The following is a 24,568-nucleotide window of genomic DNA, read 5'->3' as shown; positions in this document are numbered from 1 at the left end:
ATGTCTACATTGTAAGCATTTGTCAGATAAAAAGTGCATATATAGTACGTATCTACTAGATCAGACGTCAAAATACGATCATAAAAAACAGTAAATTTAAAGCCAATAACCTCACTAGGTCACCAAAATTTATGATAAGAGCCCTTTGGAGTATAAAAAAATAAAATTAAACCTGAGAAGACGTGTCAGTGCATCGAGTTCTAATTATCACAACTGGAAGAATAAACCTATCGCATTAAAATTTAAAAATAAACAATATATCATAAAGCAAACAGCAGCATTTTGTTAATGGGTTCCAATGACGCAATTGGCCGACTTTTCGCCTTGGGCCGATAAGTTCTCAATAAATGAGAATTCAGACAAAAATGATATATATACTGATACACTCATGAAAACACAAATATATAGATGGGCATACGCAAAATATCAATCTGGCTTTAAGTTTATCAGCCCCATGCCAAGGTACTGACCAGCAGTGGCAGGTGACGGCAGAGATTTCAGTGATTTCGTTTCATTATCGATTCCTCAAAGTGTGCCTTTAATATGATACTCCTATCTTATCACCAGAGAGACCCAATTACGTTTACGTAAATCCAAAACAATTTCGTATAGCGACAAGATAACTAAAGCCAGCGATGGACAAGATGAGATAGTCCATCTAGTCCAGTTAAACTTTACAAGATACTTCATAAAAACAAAAGTTTTTTGACTTTATAGTTTATTTCGATTATGCAAAGCACAACCAATCCTTAAATTTAATTACATTTCAATTGTTTTCGTTTTATTTTTATTGAAAAATCTTTATGCCTTTTTTCACTAATCAAAAATTGGTGGTCATTGTGATGTTTATACTTTATTGGTAGAGATAGACTGAAGCTAACTATGTAAAGATTCTATATGGTTGACAAAATTGGTCTGTTTTGGTTAGTTATATAGGAGATTCAAAATACCATTTTTTTAACAATTTGATAAAAATTGTAATATCTAAATTTTATGTCGATTATTTTGAAGTGGCAGTTTAGATTTGATTGTAAATTTGTGGCATTCGTTTTCGAACAAAGCTAAATGAGATTCCTAGCTGCTTATTTTCATTATTTATTTATTTTTAATTTATTTGATTTCACCAAAACAGTGGTGTCTTGGTGTCAAGCTGTATATACTAACGTGAAACTTCATTATAAAGTGCATAAAAATGGATTGTTATTAAAAATTTTATATATATTTCAGGCAGTACCTTTACTAATTGTTGTTTGTTTTTGTATCAAATATTCTAAATACATCTCAAGATATTACAATCTAAAAAATTTTGAAATGGCGTATTGAAAATACATCTCTCAACATATTAAAATTTATAAAATTTCGAATTTCGGGATAACTAAAAATTTGTTAAACGGTGGTGACTTGCTTCTCACATAGGATTGTCTTTATATGAAATTTCACATCCTTTTGTTCTGATCCGTGATATTTTTCATCGGAGATTCTGGTCTACATTATTTTAAAAGGTAGTTAAAATAATTAATCAATAAGGAGCTCATAGTGCACGGAACCGATCCTGTCCTTGCGATCATGAATGATGTTACGAGCCCAAGCCTTGCATTCAACGTTAATGATAATGCCACCTGTTTGGAAAGATAAAGTTTAATTAAAATATTAATATTCTTGATTTTAAGAGCTCTTACGTTTGGGACGCTGGAAGTGAACCGCTACCAGGGGGCTCAAGTAGCCCTCAGAATTCTGATACGGATAGAAGTAGCCGGGAAAGCCTCTGATGGGCAGGTAATTGATGGCACCAATGTTTTCTTGGTCAGCAGGGTTTTCACCCTCACAAGACACCCAGATAGTATTTAGCTGGAAATTTAATACAAAATTAGTCACATTACCGGGGACATTAATAATTTTGTTATCACCTTGATGGGTTCGGATTTTTCAACCTCGGAAATATAAGTTTTCAAGCTCTGCGGCATAGATTCCGGCAAGTCCCGGGAATTATTGTAATACTCCGGAATCCAACCGTAGATTTTGTTAAGCTTCAAGAAAATGCAGGGTGCGCTCTTGTGGTAGCTGTAGTTGTTTTCCCTGGTGCAGGGTGCCCAGGACTTGATGTCCACATCGCACACCTGACCCTGTGGCGGCGGTTGGTTGTAGTCGCAGTTGTAGATGTTCTGACCACGTCCAGGAGTCAGTCCAGGTACTTTGTAGACTGTAAGGAATGGGTGGCTTAGTTCTGGGAATGTCTATACTTTTGTAGATCTACTTACCGGCAAGGAAATCATTTAGGGAATCCGTCCAGTGCTTGTAGTTCTCGTGTTGGGTTCCTTTGTACCAAATCAGAGTGCTTTCCACGTTATCAACTGGCGGTAGTGGGCGGAAGCCCAGGCCTAAGATCATAAAAAAAAAACTTGATTAGAGTCTGGACTTGCCAATTGATTATGTTTTAACTCACCAGGGTTTGTGCCGATCAGTGAGCGGTCCAGTGTCCATTTTGGAATGCGAGGATCGAGCGTTTGGAAGAATGCCCACATGCAAATGGCCACCAGGGCAGCAAGGACTCCATAGAACGCCACATAGAAGATTCCGATTTTGGCTACAGCAGAAAATGGATGGGTAAGTCTGTTATTAATGAATAATTCGATAAGAAAAATCCCCAACAGCGACCACCAGCCCTCTCAATTGCGCTGATTGAATTAAGTACTTGTAGCGGGTTGGCGGTCAAAGACGGGTTAACCCGATAATTAATTGACATCCCAATGGGGCAGTAGGAGCTGCGAGAGCTGTCTGAGCTGACGACGCACCCGGCACAATTGGCCTTTATAAACAAATTGGAAACAATCTCAAGTCGAGCTAATAGTTCTCAAGTTCGGAGTAGACATCACTCTGACGCCGCCTGAATCATCGGTCGAACATTAATACAAGTCTATATACATTTCCGATGTGGGCACTCTTAAATGCTGTTCAAGAGAATCGTGTTTTGAGTGGGTTACGCTCAAGAGTCCATCGAATGCTGATCACTCTTAAGATACTCTCGCACACAGATACCCCTTTTGGGGCAAAGCCCTACTGATATAACCTCAACTCAAGACATAGCCCAAGACAATTAAGAGATATCCAAAGATAATCCATAGGTTATGCAAATAAATTTCTTCCAATTGGAATAATGTCTGTTCTTCCTTAAACCTTGAAAAAGTATATCGTATTTGAGGGGCACAGTCGCCGACAAATGTCTGCCACCATTTGTCTGCATTCTACGTCTGTGCATTTCCATTTCTGTGTTTATTTTCAATTTTCGCAACGACCATTTCAGCATAATTGCATTTCACTCTCAGACTATATTTAGCCAAGGCCTTGGACTTGCCAAGAAATTTTTAAATGCCAATATTGAGACTTTCCATCAAACCGATTGAAAAAGTTGCAGCTAACAGACTAGCTATTGGGACTGGGTTGGTAATTGGAAACCATATGAGACCGGAAGATTAGATGGCATGCCACACTTCCCCATCCCAATTTGTGCTCGTTTCCGAGTATCTTTACAGGCAGTTGTTAATTTGCTTGCCAGCTTTCCATTAGAAGTTTTTTAAGACTTTTTTTTAAACATTTTTTTTCTAAAAGTAAGTGCAACACTTGGCACTTCAAGCCCTCTAATAGGCAACGGCGCCCTGCTATTAGAAATGTATTTTACGTCTCGTGACAGATACAATTTCTAGTCTACAACCCTTAAAAAAATGATGATTTATTTCTTGACAAAAGTTACACAAAAACACGGCAATAAACTTACCCCATGATGCTCGATCTCTGCCCATAACCGTGCCATCCTCGGTGTTATATAAAAATTTTCTGAAATTGAAGGGCTTGGGCTTGCGTAAGCTGTGCAGATCATCGTCCGTAAAGGACGGAGATATCGGTGCTGGCTTCGACATGTTAACTTTCAGTTACTTTTTCAAAAAAATATCCTATCTGCAGGAAACGAAACAAGATTTGGGTTGTTTTGAGACACTCTCGACACTTGGCCCATTTCGATGGGCAAACACACACAGATGTACACAAAATATAGCGCGTTCTTTGCCACTTTTTAGCACAGTTTCTCACTCAAGAGTCCTTTGTGTCCTGGGCGACCTCCCCTCCACCTTACAATCTCACTCTCTCGCCACCGCCTCTCTTTCCGCTCGACCCGGTTACTACCCTTCTGGCCTAACGGAAAATTTGGCGCCTTTTTCGGCTCTCCTGGCGGAAGTCGGGCCAGTCAGCACTGTAGGTGCATCCGTCAGATACTTTACTACCTGCAACTGGTGAGTCGACCGAGCGAAAGGAGTGAGAGTGACGAGTGAGGGAGGTGGTGAGAGGGGCTAGGGGCACACTTGTTTCTGTCCTGTCTGCCACGGCCCGTAATGTGTGGTGCTTTCAATGCCACTTTGGCTTTGGCTTTGACCCGGTGTATCGGTTCTTTATTTATACTTTGGCTTCTGCCTGCATTTCCTCTAGTTTTGCACTGAAACCACCACATCACAACAAACTACGCTATGCGCTCACGCACACCTCTGCACACACACACAAACGCAACTGTATCTGTGTGGTGTATCTGTATCTGTATCTCTTAGCTGACGCTGGCTGGTGCTCTTAGCGCTTGGGCCACATACAAACAACCACACCTTATTGTAGAAGCTAGCGTTTCTTCAAGATTCAAGCTAAGAAATACACTTTCTTGTATGAATTTGGAGCTATGGCTATGGGGGTGTGCGTGAGTTTCGGGCGTGACAGATAGTTGGCCAACTTTTATGAACTTCACTTGGGCGTTTTCTGTTATTGCTTTTAGCGGAAAAATGCGGATTGAACTTCACTGAACTAACCACAAAAGCGAGCAGGTCGAGCCTGGCTAGTTGACTTTTTGGTTGGACTACGCTCCCCGTTATAACCACGGTTCGTCCGTGGCACGTTTGCGCGGCGCTCAAAACAAATTTCGGAATGAAACCAGAATCTAAACTCTGTAGATACACCAGCCCCAGTCTTGGCTGACTTGGCTTGAGTCATTTTGGCTGAGTGGTTTCAGTCGCTTCAACAAAACGTGCTCTCTCTCCCCGACGTCCAGGCCAAGCCACTCTCCGCTCTCGGCCGGACCGAGTTTGTTTTGAGTGTAAACGGCTTTTAGCGGCATTTCAATACCGAGTGGAATTAATCTTGGGGTTTGGGGTTTGGGGCTTGGGTCTGGGGTTGGGCTGGGCTGCTTCTGGACCGAGATTGGGTTGCGCCGTAATTAGCGTGGAAACGCTGCTCCCTGCACTCGGTTTAATTAGGCGATTGTTGCACATTTAGTGCGAATTTCCCGAGGCCCTCTTCTACGTCAGACCCGACTCATGGGCACACTGCGAGAAATAAACCACCCGCCAGTGCTGATAGGCAATCCTTACTGTACATACAGAAAACTGGTTTTCGAATCCGGCCACAGGATAATAGGGAAGTAGGCCAAGCTCAGCTGCTATGCTCAGACTTCGGGGGGTGGGTTTGTGCCGGAGAGTTGTGCTCTCTTCCCAGAAAACTCCGTTCAATAAAATATGCGTGCTTAAAGGACTTCACAACAGACCTACATACATAGATGTATTTGGTTCAGCTTGGCAAAAATTTATCGATTTTTGAGTTTTTACTACGAATAGCTTTGCTTTGTTTAGTTAGGAACTTCTAAAAGGATTTCATACAGAAAGGGAAGAAATACAAAGGACGAAGAAATACAAAAGTACTTCAAAAAAAAAAGTTTAATACTTAACTATTTAACTATTTTTGTGTATTAAGTAACTTTCCATCTCGAACGAGGGGAAGATTTACTTGGCCGAATGTCAAAACTTACTAATAAATATTTATAAAATAACATCTTTCTTTATATCTTTAATGGAATAATTTAAGCTTAAACTAATAGCGTTATTTTATACAAAAAATTTCAAACTAATGCTTCAGACTGTGCTGTCCAAAAAAAGTATAACAATTCCCCATCTCGCCTCAAATCTAGATTACTTTTATCCATAAAATCCTAAGTAGGTTGGGCCATGTGGGGTATGTGTATGATAGATAGGAACCAATTTACATAATTATTCTTACATCTAAATGAAATTTATCTAACAAGTAATGTTAAAAAATGAAAACTTACAACTTTTTCAATAAATCTTTTAAAATAGTTAAAACCTTATCAGAAAGTCTTCAATTTTAAAAGATAAATAAAACTAAAAGACACATTCCTTTACTTAAAAAAGGATATGTATAACGAATATAGAACTAATCTACGTGCTTTTAGACGTGATTATTTTATTAAAATTATGACGTCAGGTTGTTCTAGTTTACAGAATATAGGAATAAATAAAATGATGCTCTTACAAATAATATTTTCATTAATAATTGGAGAGAGCTGGCAAGTGAACAAGACCAGACACTGATTCGTGTGGGTAAAAATAAAAACACTGACATTCAATTGCACGAAAACTCTGGCCAGGCGCCAAATTATTATTTGAATGATAATACGTAATTTTTCATTTTCCCCTAGAGTCTCTCAATATTTATGGAAATTTTTTATTATAAATGTAAAAATTGAAAAGGCTAATTCTAGGTTAGCCAACACCACATCCATTATTGGTCTAGTATCGTAAAATTAAGCAAATACTTCAACCCCATCCTGGAGCGAAGGTCTGAACCTAAAATTCAAAAATTTTAATCCATTTCTAAATCTTAGTTTCTACCCACATGACCATATATCCTCAAGGTCCTGAAAACCTGCCCCTTCTATAATTATACTACTATCCCTCAGGAATAGTGAACGACCTTCCCTAGAAATCAGAGACGGTTCTGGAGACCGTTTTTGGGTACACCACTGACCGATTGCATAATGGCATAATTGAGCAAGTGGCTGCTTGACGAGCACACGGAATCGCAAATTTAGTGGAGGGGCCTGCGAAGCGGTACCGCCATTGGACGGGCAATAAAGCCAGTCTCGGTGGGAGGCCGGTAAATGGATACATCCACCCACATCCACTATAATCTGCATTTGCTGTGAGCTCTAATGCGACGACAAAAGATTCGGTTGATTAAGGTCGGGCTTGGGTATTAAGACCTGGAGATCTGGATGGGGGCCTGGATGTGAGGCCGAGGCGTTTACGTAACCGAAGAATGACTTACCCCAGCTTTCGATGGAACGGCCAAAGTAAGAGTTATCCTCGGAGTCGTATATCATCTGTTTGAGGGACTTCTTCTTGGGTCTCTCTGGTGGCCTGGCATAGTACTGCTGGAATCCATCTATGCAGTCCTCCGTAATGGTCGGCATTCTTCCCTCTCGCCTCGGCAGCTGTTGTCTTCGCAGTGCAACGGACTTCTGGTATTGCCGTGGGCAGGATCGATTCTTTATTCCGCACTTTATGAGCTCCAGCTATTGTGTCTAGTTGGGGTTGTTATGTGTTGTAATCCGTGATATGGTTTGGGGTCAACGATGCTTTGTGTGGTGGAGCCTTCGATGGGACGGTACGTTCTGACACTAAAAATTTGCGCTGGACGACAAGTTGACACCGCTGTGCGTTGCACGACACTGATCCGAATGTGTAAAGAAAGCCCATCCAACGCCAGACCGGGGGTCTAAAAAAAAAGCCATCATAAAAAAAAGCATAAAATATACGCAAGAGTCAGGCTTAATCAAATATTTTGTGCATGTGTGCGGAAATACGCGCTGCTAAAGTGACGCTGTTACAACATGGCGGTAATATGAAAACGGGATGACATCCTAAACATCTTCAGTGGTACTCTCGAGGCAGCTAGGCGGCGAGGCAGCCCGAGTCGCGGCGCGTGACACAATTTCCATTTAATTGAAGCCTAGATTGCGGGTACTAATCATGCCTCTAGTGGCTGCCTGACAAATCCAAGCACACAAAAATTAAGCGTAGCGACGATCATTCCACTAATTGCCAGATGAAATATGGTTTCCCTTGGCACTGAGCGCACTTTATTCCGCCTGCAGTTCTGTCTGGCGGTCTTCCAACGTTGCACCTCAGATGGGGGCAGGCGTCGTGCCAAGCTGAGCTGGGCCAGGCATTCGCGACTCCCGACAGGTATCCAGCTCTCCCTTCTTGGAGGTTAGAGGTCACGGCAAGCGACTATCATTCACCGTCAATGGATTATTTCCTGTTGAACGCCCACTGAATTCCGGCTACACTTGCTGTATTAATTAATTGCTGCCACTGCGTCCGGCGAGCGAATATGTACCGCGATACCAGGTGCACAGAATAGTAGTTCATTCATGATGGGCCTTACCCTAGGTGAGAGTCTTTCTCCACTTGTTCATTTTGTGACCCCTGAAGAACGCCATCGGAATCAGCACCAGCATGAATATCACCAATACCACGATTATAACCACAAATAGGGTAATGAGAGTAGTTTGTTCGACCATTATGTGGATTTAAATATTTTAAAATGTAACGAGACGATGATTTTACAGAAACTACTTATAGAATACTAAACTATTTCGTATGAGATTCTGACATGTCAGAAGTGAAATTTGGATCTCGGCTGACTGCGATGACACTTTTCCACTGGGTTAGGACCTTACCCTATCTGGCCCATTCTGGTTGTGGCGCCGCTCGTCCTTGTACATTTCTTATTCCATAGCCCCCCCAGCGGGTGTTTATCCAGCCACCAGTGGTGGGATTATCGACCTTCAGGAACACGTAGAAGACCGCCATCATTATGAAGAAGAGTACCAAAATCACTATGGTGAAAATCATAAGTAACTTTCCCTGCTCCATTTCGAATACACTTAATACGAGTTACGATTTAAAATTTAAAACAAGCTGTGTTACGTGGCTTCAGAAGTTATAGACTGACTGAATTTTATAGAGCATGGTTTGTCAGATTTGTGTAAAATTTGATAGTTATTTCAAAGGATGCATGATCCGTAAAAAGGACGACCTTACCGATTTACGGGGGGGCCCCCTCTGCTGGGGGTGGTGTAGTACCAGAATCCGCAGCGGTCGTTGTGTCATCCTCCGTTGGCTCAGGTGGAGGTGTCGTTGTAGTTCTCTTCTTAGTGTAAGGATTATCAATAATGTAGGCAATAAATACTATGTCCAGAGTGAGAAGGAAGAGTATCAATACAACAGCGATGATTATTATAACCATTTTCGTCTCCATCTTGACTTTTCTAAGTAGTTTTTCCTCCAATAATCAGTGGGGCCTTAGTGGGAGAGGGATGTCGAAATTTTTGTCAATATAATGTATTTTTTTTGGACAAAAAATTTAAAGAGTTATGAGTGTGATAGATACTACATTAAAATAATTTATGTTTGAACAAATTTTAAATTACAATAAAACTCACGCCTACTGAAAAAGCTATAGAATCATATACATAATAATGAGAAAAATTAAGAAATCTTTTAATATATGATATAGCAAACTGAATAATTATTTATATATTTAATTTGAATTTAGCGCCACAACCTATTTCTTGTAGCTTGGCAGCACCTTTATGGGCTCACTTTTTGGTAGCGCCGTCTGGCGGTGGGTAGATGTAGCATGTACAAAATGCGATAGTTGCATACACTGTTTTCCGTGCTGCCCAGCAGCAGTGCTACCAAACTAAACCCAATTTTAATGGCTGGTAAAGAAACCGGAAACTTGGAAACCGGAAGGGAAAAATGTTCCGCCAATAGGCTGTGATGTTAGTTTTATTGTCTTACCGGTTTCATCGCCTTTGTCTTTTTTTCGTAACGGAAATCTCTGAAGAGAATGCAAACCACCACCAGTGCGATATCAATGAGTAGAAGAACTGCGATAATTACTGCGAAAATTATGACTACTTTTTTTGTCTCCATTTCAAATTTCCCGTTTCACTATGAATGCGTGTGTTCTAAAATGTATACTGTAATGTTTGTGTAACGACCTTACTATTAGTAATGACAGAAAAGTCGAAAGCTCATTAAACTTTTATAAATTTTAAGAAACTTTATTGAAATGCAATTCGTTAAATGGTGATAAATTTCTTAATATTTTCACAAAACACATATTTATAAATACATATAAACTAAAAATTTATTAACTTTTCTCAAGACATTGCCATAAGTATTCCCCCAAACAATATCCCAAAAATTTTCGATTTTCAAAACAAAAATTAGTACTTTTAAAATATATGTCCTTTAATAGTTCGCACAAACATCCATTTGGATAGCTCGACAATTTAATTCATTTTACCAACACAACAGGCCATAAAAGTATCTTCCACGTAATCCACTTCCGGTTCCTCACTACTCACTACTGGTGGATGTGGTCTGTTTCCATAGTCGCATTGGTTGTAGAGGTATGCAAAGAGCCATATCTCTCAACAAAGAGTCCGACAATTAAAGCGAACGAAATAATAGCGATAACCAGTGCCAGCCCACCAATGAGACCCAAAATGGCCACCGATGAGAGACCCATCGTTGTATGATTCGAGTCGTCCGAGTCCTAAGGGTACAAAGCTACATATTAATCCTAATTACTTTTAATGTATTATTTACTGACTTACCAATAATTTCAATAATTTTACAACCTCTTAATTTTTGTGCTTATACGGAGTATCATACAAATATTGACTTATGATGTAAAGGGATCTTGATGTGAAAAGGGTTTTGGAGACTTTTTCTTCATTTCAGTAAATAAAATTCATAAAAAGGGTGAACTTTTACTAAGTTTATAGTCCAAGCTCATCACTATGACACCACGATACTACGAGTAAAGCCATGATACAAAGAAATAATCAGACAATGATAGAAACGTTGATGCCATTATTGGTTGCCTATTATTAGGACATAGATTGTAGTAGAAAACTCCACCTGTTTAATGAAAAAAGTCATTCAAGAATCTAACCTCTCTTTAAAGTATTTCTTTACAAGCCTATTCCCTTTAGTACCACATTCTTTACAAAAAAAATTCAAGAAAACAAAAAAATTAAAAGAAGTTTTCCATATTTTATTTGCCAAAAACTTTTCCAGATATATATAAACATTTCCATGCCAAGCTGCTTCGGTATTTCCAATTATTTCCAGAATTCCTCCAGTTCTTGTCCAATCCCAGCAAAGAATTTCAGGAAAGAATCTTCGTATCTTCTTAGATTCGCTGACTTTAACTGGCTCAAATTTGACTTAAACTGCAGGACAATTGCATGCTCCTACTGCCACATCCGTATCACACTATCTCAGTAAGCACATGGCCCGGAGGCACAGACACCGATCGACTGCCTGATCCATTTAGAAGCCACCTGTGGAAGAGAACCATGAGTCATGGCGCCTTCAACTGGCTTACCAGACAAGTTCGGAACAACTTACATGGATAAGTGACGGGTGTGTTGTAGTAGTTCCACACACGGGGATCGGGAATGCCGCCCTCGGGCAACGGAGGGCAGCACATTCCAGGTGCGGGGGAGCACGGAATGGGAGAAGGAGCACCGCAGGGCGGACTGTGCGGGCCACAGCAGGGCACGTTATTACAGGGGTAACAGCAGGCAGGACCACAGCAAGGTTGGCAGCAAGGCATCTTGAAATTTTATTTTTGAATTTAGAAATTTAGAATTTAGAATTTAGAGAGCCGAAACGATTGGTCCGAGAGTTGAAAATGGAATGAGGTTAGCTCGTCCGGTCCGGTTCTCGTTAAGTTGAAACGTCAGATTCGTTTTCAATGGGATCCCAAGGCCTACCAAATAAGGGACGGAAAGCCATGTTGACGAGGCTTAGAACATGGGGTCAAAACCCAAAACTAGTTACATATAAGATACTTTTAAGGCCATATTTTATTTATTTCGTATCAGATTAAGAAAATGATTACCATTAATTGGGGAAATCATTGCATTCAATTTCTTCAAATATAATTTTACGGTTTCATTCAGCTTATGGCGTTCACGTATTCTTCTCGAAAATCTAATATCAGGAAGGTATACCATTCGCCAATCGGATAAAAATTATCGGTACTATAGCTATATCTCTGGAATAAAAGGATACGGAGAAAGCCTCATTGACCAAATAAAAATAAGGTATCGAAAGCCAAAAACATAAATGAATACTGAATAAATTGAATACACATTCAATCTGGACGAAAATATAAAGAAAATTGATAAAGAAACATTGAAAATTTTCACAAAACTTTCCATCTTTTCATGTAAGTAACTTGACGCTAATCGAAACTGAAAAGTTATCTCCTCTTTTTATTTTCCAATCTAGTGATCCAATAAAATGCATACAGTTGGCCATGAATTTTGAATCAAACCGAATCTGAGGTTTCATCTGAACAAGGCACGAACCTGACGAGCTATCCTCATTCTATTTTCAACTCTCGGACCAATCGTTTCGGCACTCCAAATTCTAAATTTCTAAATTCAAAAATAAAATTTCAAGATGCCTTGCTGCCAACCTTGCTGTGGTCCTGCCTGCTGTTACCCCTGTAATAACGTGCCCTGCTGTGGCCCGCACAGTCCGCCCTGCGGTGCTCCTTCTCCAATTCCGTGCTCCCCCGCGCCAGGCATGTGCTGCCCTCCATTGCCCGAGGGCGGCATTCCCGATCCCCGTGTGTGGAACTACTACAACACACCCGTCACTTATCCATGTAAGTTGTTCCAAAATGTTCTGGAAAGGCGGCTGTCCGTTCAGTTTCCTTCATCGTGAGTCTTTCCTCGAAGCAACCATGACTCATGATTCTCTTCTATAGGTGGCTTCTAAATGGAACAGGCAATCGATCGGTGTCTAGATAGTGTGATATGGATGTGGCAGTTGAAGCATGCAGTTGCCCTACAGTTTAAGCAAAATTGGAGCCAAGTCTGTGAACCTAAGGATGACCATTCTGCCATAATGACCGGATGAAGGTGCCAGCTATTGGTAGCCTGGCATTTGGAAATTTTAAATCATTTGGAATCTAATTTGGCAAATAAATTTGAGTTCTTTTTATATACGGAAACTGTTTTATTTGTTTATGCATTACCTGCCAAAGTCTAAGCCGCCTGTCACCAGATTCAAAGATTGAACCACAACTACAGATTATGGTTATCCAATTCTATACTATATTATGTCTTTGGCTATATCTTCCCCAATTCTCAACCGATTCTCAAGAGGAGTACCTTAAACGATTTCTAGATCGATTTCCCACCATTTTGCACCAAAATCTTAAGACAAAATATTTTTCAGAATTTTTGTCCATTTTTCGTGATGGAAGCCCTTGAAAATGGGGTTTTCCCCTATATGGTCCACAGTAATGGCTATATCTTCCCCAATTCTCATCCGATTCTCAAGCGGAGTACCTTAAACGATTTCTAGATCGATTCTCCATTATTCTGCATCAAAATCCTGAGACAAAATATTTTTTAGATTTTTTGTCCATTTTTCGTGATGGGATCTCTTGAAAATGGGGTTTTCCCCTATAGGGTCCACAGTGATGGCTATATCTCTGTCCGTCTGTGCGTCTGTTTGTCGGGGTCTACGCGAACTAGAGTCTCAGTATTGAAGCTATTGACTATCAAAGGTCAAGGGTCAAGCTATCAAGGGTATATGAACTTCGACTCCGCCCAAAGTAAGCTTTCCTTTCTCGTTTTTTGTAATTTAATTATATCTGCTAAGTAACTGTATTATATAAGCTGATGATTAGTTGCCACGATAGATAAGCTTACGAAGCTTGTACAAAAACCTAATTCATCTATAATTTTTTAAGGAAAACATCATGGATATAAATTAAAAATCTGAAAATGTGAGCAATCATACCTCCATTGCCTACATTTTTGGGCGCCTAGAATTCACACAGTAACGAAGAGTAACATTTTACCGTTTTTTTGCGTATGATAACTTGCCTGAAGTTGTTTTAATTTGGTAACTATTCAATAAAATATTTATAATAATTAATTAAAAAATAGTGCCCTCCTCCTCGATTCTCATAGGTTGCACCTAAGCACGCCCGAAAAATCGGAAAATAATTATTTTATTTTATTAATTTTGTTGTTTTTTTTTTTTGTCTTTTTAAGTTGTTATTGTAATTTTATATGTTTTTGTTGGTTTTTGTTGTTTTTTGTTGTAATTATTTTTATTTTTACATTTTTAATTTTTTTTTAAATATTTTTTTTTTATTTAAAATTTGACCTTATATTAAAATTTTCATAAACATATGTACATATGGCCTTTAAATTAGAAGTGGAGAGAGTTTCAAAATTCGGTTCAGACTGCTTAACTTCTCATCTGATTCTCAAGCGGAGTACCCTAAACCATTTCTAGATCGATTCTTCACCATTCTGCATTAAAACCCTGAGACAAAATATTTTTTTAATTTTTTGTCCATTTTTCTTGATGGAATCACTTGAAAATGGGATTTTCCCCTATAGGGTCCACAGCGATGGCTATATCTTCCCCAATTCTCATCCGATTCTCAAGCGGAGTACCTTATACGATTTCTAGATCGATTCCCCACCATTCTGCATCAAAATCCTGAGACAAAATCAATCATACCTCAATTGCCAACATTTTTGGGCGGCTAGAATTCACACAGTAACGAAGAGTAACATTTTACCGTTTTTTTGCGTATGATAACTTGCCTGAAGTTGTTTTAATTTGGTAACTATTCAATAAAATATTTATAATAATTAATTAAAAAATAGTGCCCTCCTCCTCGATTCTCATAGGTTGCACCTAAGCACGCCCGAAAAATTGGAAAATAATTATTTAATTTTATTAATTTTGTTTTTTTTTTTTTTTTTTGTCTTTTTAAGTTGTTATTGTAATTTTATATGTTTTTGTTGGTTTTTGTTGTTTTTTGTTGTAATTATTTTTATTTTTACATTTTTATTTTTTTTTTTTAATTTTTTTTATTTTAAATAAAATTTGACCTTATATTAAAATTTTCATAAACATATGTACATATGGACTTTAAATTAGAAGCGGAGAGAGTTTCAAAATTCGCTTCAGACTGCTTAACTTCTCATCTGATTCTCAAGCGGAGTACCTTAAACGATTTCTAGATCGATTTCCCACCATTCTGCATCAAAATCCTGAGACAAAATATTTTTCAGATTTTTTGTCCATTTTTCGTGATGGGATCCCTTGAAAATGGGGTTTTCCCCTATATGGTCCACAGTGATGGCTATATCTTCCCCAATTCTCATCCGATTTTCAAGCGGAGTACCTTAAACGATTTGTAGATCGGTTTCCCACCATTCTGCATCAAAATCCTGAGACAAAATATTTTTCAGAATTTTTGTCCATTTTTCGTGATGGGACCCCTTGAAAATGGGGTTTTCCCCCATGTGGTCCACAGTAATGGCTATATCTTCCCCAATTCTCATCCGATTCTCAAGCGGAGTACCTTAAACGGTTTCTGGATCGATTCGCCACCATTCTGCATCAAAATCCCGAGACAAAATATTTTTCCGATTTTTTGTCCATTTTTTGTGATGGGATCTCTTGAAAATGGGGTTTTCCCCTATAGGGTCCACAGTGATGGCTATATCTCTGTCCGTATGTACGTCTGTTTGTCTGAGTCTACGCGAACTAGAGTCTCAGTATTGAAGCTATTGACTATCAAAGGTCAAGGGTCAAGCTATCAAGGGTATATGAACTTCGACTCCGCCCAAAGTAAGGTTTCCTTTCTCGTTTTTTGTAATTTAGTTATATCTGCTAAGTAACTGTATTATATAAGCTGATGATTAGTTGCCACGATAGATAAGCTTACGAAGCTTGTACAAAAACCTAATTCATCTATAATTTTTAAGGGAAAACATCATGGATATAAATTAAAAATCTGAAAATGTGAACAATCATACCTCAATTGCCAACATTTTTGGGCGGCTAGAATTCACACAGTAACGAAGAGTAACATTTTACCGTTTTTTTGCGTATGATAACTTGCCTGAAGTTGTTTTAATTTGGTAACTATTCAATAAAATATTTATAATAATTAATTAAAAAATAGTGCCCTCCTCCTCGATTCTCATAGGTTGCACCACCATTCAAAATCCTGAGACAAAATATTTTTCAGATTTTTTGTCCATTTTTCGTGATGGGATCCCTTGAAAATGAGGATTTCCCTTATATGGCTCACAGTGATGGCTATATCTTCCCCAATTCTAGTCCGATTCTATAGCGGAGTACCTTAAACGATTTCTAGATCGATTTACTACAAAATAACTAAAATATGGCCATTAAAGTAAATTAAAATAAAAGTAAAAGTAATACATTAAAGTAGTATTAACCCCATGTTCTAAGCCTCGTCAACATGGCTTTCCGTCCCTTATTTGGTAGGCCTTGAGATCTAATTCAAAACGACTCTGAAGTTTCAACTTAACGAGAACCGGACCGGACGAGCTATCCTCATTCTATTTTCAACTCTGGGACCAATTGTTTCGGCTCTCCAAATTCTAAATTTCTAAATTCAAAATAAAATTTCAAAATGCCTTGCTCCCAACCTTGCTGTGGTCCTGCCTGCTGTTACCCCTGTAATAACGTGCCCTGCTGTGGCCCGCACAGTCCGCCCTGCGGTGCTCCTTCTCCCATTCCGTGCTCCCCCGCGCCGGGCATGTGCTGCCCTCCATTGCCCGAGGGCGGCATTCCCGATCCCCGTGTGTGGAACTACTACAACACACCCGTCACTTATCCATGTAAGTTGTTCCGAATTTGTCTGGGAAGCCAGTTGAAGACCCCATGACCCCATGACTTCTCTTCCACAGGTGGCTTCTAAATGGATCAGGCAGTCCATCGGTGTCACCGCTTCCGGGCCATGTGCTTACTGAGGTACTGTGATATGGATGTGGCACTTGGAGCATAAAATTGTCTTTCATTTTAACCCAAATTGGAGCCAGTTCACCGAATCTAAGAAGACACGAAGATTCTTTCCTGAGATTCTTTACTGGGATTGGATAACAACGAAGTGGTGAAGGGATTAACTGGAGGAATCCTGGAAATATTTGGAAATATCAAAGCAGCTTGGCATGGAATTGTTTATATATATCTGGAAAAGTTTTTGGCAAATAAATTATGGAAAACTTCTTTAAATGTTTTGTGTTTTCTTGAATTATTTTTAAAAACGGGGCAAATACCAGAACTGATAGATTCTTGAATGGATTGTTTTGATTAGATCGGTGGAATATTTTACCACATTCTCTGTCCCATTATTCGAATTATGTTTTGTTTAATATTACAGAAGTTTGACTTATTTTTTACTGTGCTGATTGGCTAAGTATTGCTGATTTTATTATAGATAGCCAAATAGATTCATTGCCTTGGTCAAATGCCAAATAGGCAACCGAAAATGAAATTAGTGATTGTATCTTTGTATCATGGCGTTACTCGTAATATCATGGAGCCATAGACTCATAAGCTTAGACTATAAACTTAATAAAACTCCACCTTTCCAATTAATTTTATTTACTGAAATTAAGAAAAAATCCACAAAACCTATTGAAAATAATAAAGATTAATATTCTGTAGCCACAGTACCCCTGCACCCTTAGGACTCAGACGACTGGAATCATACAACAATGGGTATCCCATCGGTGGGCATTTGGGGTCTAATTGGTGGGCTGACACTGGTAACGCTATTGACTTACGGTAGTTGTTTCCTCATTTTATTAATTTAAATCTAGTAAGTTTATATAAAATTCTTTATACAGTTGGCCATGAGATTTCAATCAAAGGGAATCTGACGTTTTAACTTACCGAGGCCCGAGCCGGACGAGCTATCCTCATTCTATTCCCAACTCTCGGACCAATCGTTTCGGCTCTAAAAATTCTAAATTTCTAAATTCTAAAATAAAATTTCAAGATGCCTTGCCAACCTTGCTGTGCTCCTGCCTGCTGCGGAACCTGTAATAACGTGCCCTGCTGTGGCCTGCACAGTCTGCTCTGCGGTGCTCCGTCTCCCATTCCGTGCTCCTCCGCGCCAGGCATGTGCTTTCCGCTGTTGACCGAAGGCGGTATCCTCGATCCCCATGTGTTAAACTACTAAAACACACCAGCCACTTATCCATGTGAGTTGTCCGATCCGATCTGGGCAGGTGCCCACCCGTCCTCTCCCAGCCCTTCGTCCAGATTCCTTCCTCCGTTCAATGAAAGAGCAGTAAATTGGGTTCAGAGAGCACGCACGTGGCTGTGCAGGCCACAGCAGTTCCATAACAATGCGGGAAGATCAGCCCGATTTGATACTTGATTTCCGTTCCTCCCAAGGCTTCTGCCCCAAGCGTTACCTCGTGGACAAGGAGAACGCACCTTGTGTGTGGTGTGCCCCTTGCAAGGCCCACTGTTACAACACCCCACCGAAATGCTGTTGCTAGGGTCACATCCGCGGATCTGCTTGTGAAGTTCAACTAGCAAACCAATCTTATGCCTCTGCCCTCCCATTTCTCTTTCCTCTGCTATTCCCGAGTAAGTAGGTGCGATTCCTGACCCATTCACGCGTGCTTATTGTTCTCTTTCCCAGGTGGCTTCTACTGACTCTCAGTTGAGCGATGGCAATGTTTCCGTGCCATGTCCTGACCAAAAATCGAAATCGACGGGACATGTTGAGTAAGCAATGTCCTTCAGATTAAGCCAAGTGGAGCCAACGTCAGGTAATCTTAGGAAGACCACTCTGTAAAAATGACCGGATGAAGGTGTCAGCTCCTGGTAGCCTGGCATTTGGAAATTTTAAATCATTTGGAATCTAATTTGGCAAATAAATTTGAGTTTTTTTTATATACGGAAACTGTTTTATTTGGTTATGCTTTTCCTGTTAAAGTCTAACGCGCCTGTCCCCATATTCATAGATTGAACCTCAACTGCAGATTTTGGTTATTCTATCCTTGCTGAAGCCAAGTCATCAAACTATACAAGAATCCAATAATACAAGAATGAACTAGATTGATTGCTAGATTGATTGCCTTTCAAGAACTGGTACTATTCGTTTACCAGTTTACACTATAGTGTATAGAGTGCTATTGAGAATGGTCCTCGTGCTTATCCTGGTACCAGGAACGTCCATAAAGAAACGGTTGAGAGATGTCGGAAGTTTTTTTTGTTTTATAGTCTTCGATATATTGGTTTTATTAACCAATATAATATATATATTTTTGATTAAGAAACATCGGAACACACAAGAAAATATCGGTACCATCTTTTTTTTTACCCCAAAACGAAAACGGATTTAAATAAAATACTCATTTAATATAGATACTTTAGGAATACTGTATAATTTTAATATAAAGTTACTGTCCAGAAATTTACAATCGAAATTCTAATCCAAATGAGTTGGGGACTTCTACGTTATCACACATGCACACAATTTTCTCCGCCAGTCGCTGGTATTCAATTCGACGAACATAATGGTTCGGGCTCCATCTAATGGCTCCATGTAGACCTCGACTAGACCAACTAACGTGTCAACATGTCCCATCGATGCTGCGCTCCTCGCTGGGAGAAGCCACTTAGAAGCCACCTGGGGGTTAGGAGACGTAAGCATTGGTAAATAGGACAACTACGCCGCCTACTTACTCAGGTGATATAGAGGGGAAGGGGTAGTGACTGATCAGGGACAATAGACTGCGAGGCAGCTGCATGTAGGATTCCGGCCACTGACCGTGGAATTGACGTTTGCGACAGGACTGGGACAGAGTTTTGTGGCAGTGGGGCCGGGCGTGGCCTTGCAGTTAGTCCTCTTTCGGAAATTTCTTTAAATGGAGGATTAGTCTATAATGTTCTTGAATATAAACAATAGGAGTGCTATGATCCGCACAGTCGCCGTTCGTGCTTTCAGAATTTTATCGTATCTTGTGCTTAGCAGACGGACAGCGGACAAACGAAGAACCAGACGGACACACGTATACTGGAACATGGTTTCGGCAGAGATTTGGGGGCTCAGGCACCGGACCAACTCACATGGATACGTTGGGGGAGTGTTGTAGTTCCAAACACGCGGATCTGGTATACCGCCCTCTGGCAACGGGGGACAGCACATGCCCGGCGCGGGGCTACACGGAATGGGCGACGGAGCGCCACACGGCGGACTGTGCGGACCACAGCATGGAGTGCTCTTACAGCATGGGCCGCAACATCCGCCGGCAGCGCGACCGCCACAACCGGTGCCACCGGAAGCAGCTGCCGTGGCGGCGCACCGCATCCGCTTGTTGTTCACTCCCATCGTCATGTTGGCATAGCGTAGCGGGAATGCCGCCGGCCCGCAGGTTGGGAACGGGAAGCACAGGCAAGCGGGCCGGCCCTGGCAGGCGGACCGCGGACACTTGTCCTGCAGCCCGTTGCGCTTAACGCAGTCGCAGGTGGTGTACATGATGCCGCAGCGTAACTCGCGACTGCGGCATCCGCGAGGCTGTAAGGATACAGCAGTTACAGGTCAAGGTCTTAGTGCCTCGAGGATAGGTGCTTACCTCCAGCGATCCACAACCGTCACACATGTTGGGCCCTTCTATTAATTCAAAATTATTTATTAAATAAAAAAATATTAGTAAATTTTGAAATAAAAATTTTGTTACTCACTTTTGCGGCTAAATTAATTCCGAAAAAAAATTTAGAATTTAGAATTTTGATTGAGGCCGAAACAAATGGTTCGAAAGTTAGACTACGAATGAGAATAGCTCCACATCCCCGTAGCCGTCACAACTTGAATTTCCGAGCATGGCCATCTTTTTCTCCATAAATGTACAATTTTTTCAAGTCTATAGATGAAAAATTAATGTAAACTACAATAGTTATTCCAATACTAATAGTAAATAAAGAAAATGTAAAAAATGATTATTTTTAACAGCTCCCAAGCTTCCAAGCTCCAAAAGCTCCACTATCAGTTTCTATATTTTGCGGGGACCTGAGAAATCTTTTGTGCATTTTGATAAGAAACCTGCTGTTTAGTTCTTTCTAAGCTCCCAAGTCGATCGGATCATAGAAATGCTAAATATTGCAGTTATTGGAGCGGGGGTCAATGGGGTTGCCAGTGCCATTAAGATACTGGAGCACTACCTAAAGGAGGGGAAGACTCAGATTCGGGTAACAATATTATCCGAAGAGTTTACACCTAAAACTACTGGCGATGGATCGGCGGGTCTCTGGGGTCCCTACCTACTGGGAGGTACTCCACAATCCAAAGTCTAGTAAGTATATGATTATTAAAATTATGAATAGATTTTTTAGTTTAAAAGTTATTATTTTAAAGCAAGTGGTCGAAGAGCATGCACCAATTCCTGGAGCAGATATGGCTTAGTGAAGATGCCGGAGAAGCTGGAGTCTGTCTGATACCCTGTATCCGATTGAATACCTCCACAGTTGATTCTGTTGAAGACTTTTGGCGATATATTGTCTATGGAGCCGTGGATCTCACTGAGGCACAACTAGCCGCCTTCAACAAAGGAAGAAGTGTGAAGTTTACGTAGGGATAGTATTACTTACTTTCAGAACAAATATATTTAATCCATTTATTTGTTTCCAGGTCAGGTCTATCCTTTGTCACCTATACCTCCGAGCCCGTCAAACTTCTGCCCTATTTAATGAAAAGATTTACTCGCAATGGTGGCTTAATTGTCAGAAAAAAAGTTACCGATTTAGATACTTTTATCTCCGAATCCGAATACGATGTAATAGTCAATTGTTCGGGTTTGGGTTCCCGCCAGCTTTTAGGAGACAACGAAATGTATCCTGTTCGGGGCCAAGTGTCTCGTGTGAAGGCAAATTGGATCTTTTCCGCCGTACTGGACGAGAGCGATGATGGAAACTATATAATACCAAAGTAAGTAAATCATCATGTCTGTTGAAAAGAAAACTAAAATTTAATAACATCTTTTTGAAGTACTGAGAGTGTGGTCCTGGGCGGAACTCATCAGGAGGGAGACTACAATGTGCAGGTCTGTCCTCGGGACAAGAAAACCATTGTGGATGGATGTCGACGCTACATTCCCGGCCTGGAGCACACGGAGAGCCTATTCGACTGGGTGGGTCTAAGGCCAGGAAGAGGCCAACTCCGGCTCGAGGCAGAGCGACGTGGACGGAAGCTGGTTGTCCACAACTATGGACATGGTGGCAGCGGGGTCACCCTTTGCTGGGGATGTGCCGACGATGTTCTTGATCTCATACTGGCAGCCAAAGTTTCCTCGAAACTATAAGAGCTGGTAACACCTTAAATTGCAATTAACAAACATTTTGAAAAATAAAATCCCCTATATTTTGAGATAGATTTAATCTCTTACAATAACACACCTATCGGAATACTACGGATCATATTGATAAGCTTATCACTTTCTGCCTGGAAACGAATCTTGTTTTATAGAAAAGTAAACAAAGGTTTTTGGTTTATAAGGAAAGCGCCAAAAAGTATTCTTACAAATGTATATTGGACTGACAGATGACAAAAGACCACAATATATTTCTCAAAAATCGTCGTCTCTGTTCTTTTCCGCCGCCTCTTTGGCCAATCTGGCCTCCAACGCCTCGTGGAACTCCTCGAATCCTGGCATCTCCGTGTACCTCACAATTGGACTGACGGGCAGCTCGAATAGCAAAGCGTACATCTCATCCAGTTCTCGCAGAATGTCGAAGGGTCGGGTGTTGCCCACTTTGTAGATCGAATAGATGGTCCTTCCAATCTCGTCGTACTCGATCATGCTAGCCGCTTCCTGATCCACGGTACTCAACGCTATGAAGCTCACCCGTGGCATATGCATGTGCTGGGCCACCACCCCGAACACATCGAACATGGTCATGAGGAAGTCCTTGTTGAAGTAAAGATCATCTGGGAAGGCCAGCTCGTGAACCATTAGGGAATCGTATACGGAGATTCCCAGCTTTTCCTTGGTGGCATCGATGAGTTCCTTTTTCATCATTATAATTTGCTGGAACAGATTCCGGGGCAATGAGGAGGGAAAGAAAACCCACGAGTGCCATTCATCGGTCATCCATTCGAGAAGGCCCACAGCCTTGATCTGGGTCTCGTCCTGGCTAATCATCATTACGGAGCACTCGTTGCGCAAGATGTGGCGGACATATCTGAAAGTGGGACATATTTTAATAATTTAATGTTAAGCGATAATGAAAAATTATTATTTCAAATACATCGAGTAGTTCTCCTTCATATCTGCCATCTCAAAAAACCCCAGACTCTCGAAAACCAAACTTTTCAAAAACGACTGATTCCACATAAACTCCACAACCATGTCGTAGTACCTGCAGAAGGAATAGGGCTTTGAGCTTAGTTGGCCATGATTTTGATTGAAACTACTCGCTTTGAGTTGATGTCAGTGATACGCATTCCATCGAAAGAATCCCAATGGATATCATATCGTAAAGTGCGAATATCGCCCATGGTCCTAAGACTGATAATTTAGTGGCTAAAATATATAAATTTAAAGAAAAGCCGAAATGGGAACTGAAATTTACACTTTTTTCTGGGTTGAAGATAAAAACGAAATAAAGAAAATCAAAGCATACTTTTTGGATGTTTTTGGAAAAAGTCGAAAAACCTAACTCTACGAATCTTTCATTTTATAAATTGATACTTGGAATAAAAACTATATTTTGGTAGATATAAATTTTAATTATTTAGATATGTATTGATTTTATTTCATTACACACATTGAATGCAAATGGTGCTACTTTATATGCAATGAATATTTTGTTTATATCAAAGCGAAATAACAATAAATGTTTATTTGCGGAACAAAATGCTAATACACCTTTTTGAAATAATGTCATAATTAAATGAATATACAGATGATAACAATCAAGTGAAATAGGTGTAAATTTAATTTGTCTAATGTCTCAATTTGAATAAATTGCCACCACATAAAAGCAAATGCAGCCCAAAAGAATGTAAATAACAATCGCACCCAGTTTTCTGTGTGTTTCTGGGGTGAGTTGTAAACCAAACCAAATATACCCTCGAAACCCAAAAAAATGAACGTATGAAGTGTTAACACGTCCTGTTGATATATACACCTTGGATTCCTGTCTTCTTGGGGTCTTTTGGGTGGATTTTAAAATTCAGAGACCATCAGAGGGTGTCACTTGCCATACAGCAACAAACCAATTGAATAACCGAATTTTTGGTCCTTGACAGGCAGCGCATTTTTAAATGTTTCACATCCTTGTCCGTGAGACAATTGGATATTTAAATACAAGCGACACTTTTAATGCCAGGAATCGAATGACTCCTGGACCGCTGACATCTTGGGGATATCTATTCCGGACACGTATTTCGCCGTCTCATGTCGTCCTGATAAATTCAATATTGAAAGGAAATAACTTAATTTTTCGACATTCGAGGGAATCTCGAGGGAATCTCCTGGGGCGGAATGGGGAACGGAGGACTCTTTGTTTCGTCCCAGGCTTAGATTAAGCCATCAGGAGCATTATACAAAGGATTAAGGAAGCGCGAAGAGCTCCTAAATCCACACTGGACTTTATGATGTCGCATAAACTGAGCGGGGGCATAAAAACGTCTCATTTGGGACTCATTTAATCCAGAAAATTGTTTGCATACTCACATTCGCCACACCCACAGATAATCAACCTTTTTGCCACAGAAGGTAAACGTTTTCGGGGCAACAACAATCGCGAATTTGAATTCATTCGAAAATCGTTTAACGTCC

General features: G+C 40.2%; 7 protein-coding genes and 2 long non-coding RNA genes across 15 annotated transcripts in view; 4 read left to right on the top strand and 5 right to left on the bottom strand.

Moving 5' to 3' along the window:
• LOC108124991 (male-specific sperm protein Mst84Dd-like) overlaps positions 1-18,680 on the top strand; it is a 31,256-nt gene extending 12,576 nt beyond the window's left edge. Inside the window, exons 1-4 of one of the 4 annotated variants that reach the window (XR_011442179.1) lie at positions 17,544-17,558; positions 17,621-17,815; positions 18,174-18,371; positions 18,427-18,680. The gene's annotated coding sequence lies outside the window, so the exon portion shown is untranslated. Of the gene's footprint in view, positions 1-17,543; positions 17,559-17,620; positions 17,816-18,173; positions 18,372-18,426 lie in introns of those variants that run through there. The other 3 variants (XR_011442180.1, XR_011442181.1, XR_011442178.1) reach the window with 3 other exon arrangements.
• nrv2 (nervana 2) lies at positions 835-9,870 on the bottom strand. Of its 4 annotated transcripts, XM_070277030.1 has the most exons (8): positions 9,693-9,870; positions 8,931-9,190; positions 7,150-7,599; positions 2,444-2,584; positions 2,259-2,378; positions 1,908-2,200; positions 1,680-1,848; positions 835-1,619 (listed from the first exon to the last, which is right to left on the bottom strand). In XM_070277030.1, the coding sequence occupies exons 3-8, from the start codon at positions 7,292-7,294 to the stop codon at positions 1,516-1,518; spliced, it is 972 nt and encodes a 323-aa protein (XP_070133131.1). In that variant the 5' UTR covers positions 7,295-7,599; positions 8,931-9,190; positions 9,693-9,870; the 3' UTR covers positions 835-1,515. The 4 variants fall into 4 exon arrangements, with proteins under 4 accessions (XP_070133131.1, XP_070133132.1, XP_017099183.2 ...); XM_070277031.1 differs by lacking the exons at positions 8,931-9,190; positions 9,693-9,870 and adding an exon at positions 8,567-8,816; XM_017243694.3 differs by lacking the exons at positions 8,931-9,190; positions 9,693-9,870 and adding an exon at positions 8,272-8,459.
• On the bottom strand, positions 10,128-10,785 carry LOC108126765 (uncharacterized). Its single transcript, XR_001773389.3, has 2 exons — positions 10,517-10,785; positions 10,128-10,455 (listed from the first exon to the last, which is right to left on the bottom strand). It is a non-coding gene; the product is annotated as an uncharacterized lncRNA (long non-coding RNA).
• On the bottom strand, positions 10,939-12,098 carry LOC138925936 (uncharacterized). Its single transcript, XR_011442183.1, has 2 exons — positions 11,316-12,098; positions 10,939-11,248 (listed from the first exon to the last, which is right to left on the bottom strand). It is a non-coding gene; the product is annotated as an uncharacterized lncRNA (long non-coding RNA).
• LOC122321717 (male-specific sperm protein Mst84Dd-like) lies at positions 12,274-12,927 on the top strand. Its single transcript, XM_043212642.2, has 2 exons — positions 12,274-12,585; positions 12,688-12,927. Exons 1-2 carry the CDS (start codon positions 12,378-12,380, stop codon positions 12,696-12,698), a joined length of 219 nt encoding a protein of 72 aa, XP_043068577.1. The 5' UTR covers positions 12,274-12,377; the 3' UTR covers positions 12,699-12,927.
• LOC108127028 (male-specific sperm protein Mst84Dd-like) lies at positions 16,292-17,003 on the top strand. Its single transcript, XM_017243846.3, has 2 exons — positions 16,292-16,609; positions 16,679-17,003. Exons 1-2 carry the CDS (start codon positions 16,402-16,404, stop codon positions 16,687-16,689), a joined length of 219 nt encoding a protein of 72 aa, XP_017099335.2. The 5' UTR covers positions 16,292-16,401; the 3' UTR covers positions 16,690-17,003.
• Positions 18,681-19,155: 475 nt separating the features above from the next.
• Positions 19,156-20,619, bottom strand: LOC108127027 (uncharacterized). Its single transcript, XM_070277665.1, has 5 exons — positions 20,475-20,619; positions 20,366-20,403; positions 20,019-20,307; positions 19,476-19,651; positions 19,156-19,419 (listed from the first exon to the last, which is right to left on the bottom strand). Coding segments are annotated over exons 2-4 (318 nt in total). The 5' UTR covers positions 20,393-20,403; positions 20,475-20,619; the 3' UTR covers positions 19,156-19,419; positions 19,476-19,649.
• A 172-nt stretch (positions 20,620-20,791) lies between these two features.
• On the top strand, positions 20,792-22,178 carry Daao2 (D-amino acid oxidase 2). Its single transcript, XM_017243379.3, has 4 exons — positions 20,792-21,082; positions 21,145-21,357; positions 21,418-21,714; positions 21,775-22,178. Exons 1-4 carry the CDS (start codon positions 20,880-20,882, stop codon positions 22,085-22,087), a joined length of 1,026 nt encoding a protein of 341 aa, XP_017098868.2. The 5' UTR covers positions 20,792-20,879; the 3' UTR covers positions 22,088-22,178.
• A 62-nt stretch (positions 22,179-22,240) lies between these two features.
• LOC108126739 (uncharacterized) lies at positions 22,241-23,431 on the bottom strand. The gene is made up of 3 exons (XM_017243423.3): positions 23,204-23,431; positions 23,034-23,144; positions 22,241-22,967 (listed from the first exon to the last, which is right to left on the bottom strand). The coding sequence occupies exons 1-3, from the start codon at positions 23,281-23,283 to the stop codon at positions 22,352-22,354; spliced, it is 807 nt and encodes a 268-aa protein (XP_017098912.1). The 5' UTR covers positions 23,284-23,431; the 3' UTR covers positions 22,241-22,351.
• Between the last annotated feature and the right edge of the window lie 1,137 nt (positions 23,432-24,568).

Source organism: Drosophila bipectinata, chromosome 2L (assembly GCF_030179905.1).
Source record: "Drosophila bipectinata strain 14024-0381.07 chromosome 2L, DbipHiC1v2, whole genome shotgun sequence".
Lineage (NCBI taxonomy): Eukaryota > Metazoa > Arthropoda > Insecta > Diptera > Drosophilidae > Drosophila > Drosophila bipectinata.
Note: the sequence above shows the minus strand (reverse complement) of the source record. Positions and strands in the feature narration are given on the sequence as shown.

What these genes read in the sequence shown, in the direction of transcription:
- nrv2 (XM_070277030.1), bottom strand. Translation starts at nt 7,294, where the DNA reads ATGCCGACCATTACGGAGGACTGCATAGATGGATTCCAGCAGTACTAT. An exon ending in ACTGATCGGCACAAACCCTG is followed by an intron (nt 2,379 to 2,443) that starts GTGAGTTAAAAC and finishes TTATGATCTTAG; the next exon opens with GCCTGGGCTTCCGCCCACTA. An exon ending in TCACTTCCAGCGTCCCAAAC is followed by an intron (nt 1,620 to 1,679) that starts GTAAGAGCTCTT and finishes CTTTCCAAACAG; the next exon opens with GTGGCATTATCATTAACGTT.
- LOC122321717 (XM_043212642.2), top strand. Translation starts at nt 12,378, where the DNA reads ATGCCTTGCTGCCAACCTTGCTGTGGTCCTGCCTGCTGTTACCCCTGT.
- LOC108127028 (XM_017243846.3), top strand. Translation starts at nt 16,402, where the DNA reads ATGCCTTGCTCCCAACCTTGCTGTGGTCCTGCCTGCTGTTACCCCTGT.
- LOC108127027 (XM_070277665.1), bottom strand. Translation starts at nt 20,392, where the DNA reads ATGTGTGACGGTTGTGGATCGCTGGAG. An exon ending in ACGGTTGTGGATCGCTGGAG is followed by an intron (nt 20,308 to 20,365) that starts GTAAGCACCTAT and finishes GTATCCTTACAG; the next exon opens with CCTCGCGGATGCCGCAGTCG.
- Daao2 (XM_017243379.3), top strand. Translation starts at nt 20,880, where the DNA reads ATGCTAAATATTGCAGTTATTGGAGCGGGGGTCAATGGGGTTGCCAGT. An exon ending in GGAAGAAGTGTGAAGTTTAC is followed by an intron (nt 21,358 to 21,417) that starts GTAGGGATAGTA and finishes ATTTGTTTCCAG; the next exon opens with GTCAGGTCTATCCTTTGTCA. An exon ending in GGAAACTATATAATACCAAA is followed by an intron (nt 21,715 to 21,774) that starts GTAAGTAAATCA and finishes ATCTTTTTGAAG; the next exon opens with TACTGAGAGTGTGGTCCTGG.
- LOC108126739 (XM_017243423.3), bottom strand. Translation starts at nt 23,283, where the DNA reads ATGGGCGATATTCGCACTTTACGATATGATATCCATTGGGATTCTTTC. An exon ending in ATCACTGACATCAACTCAAA is followed by an intron (nt 23,145 to 23,203) that starts GCGAGTAGTTTC and finishes TTCCTTCTGCAG; the next exon opens with GTACTACGACATGGTTGTGG. An exon ending in ATGAAGGAGAACTACTCGAT is followed by an intron (nt 22,968 to 23,033) that starts GTATTTGAAATA and finishes TCCCACTTTCAG; the next exon opens with ATATGTCCGCCACATCTTGC.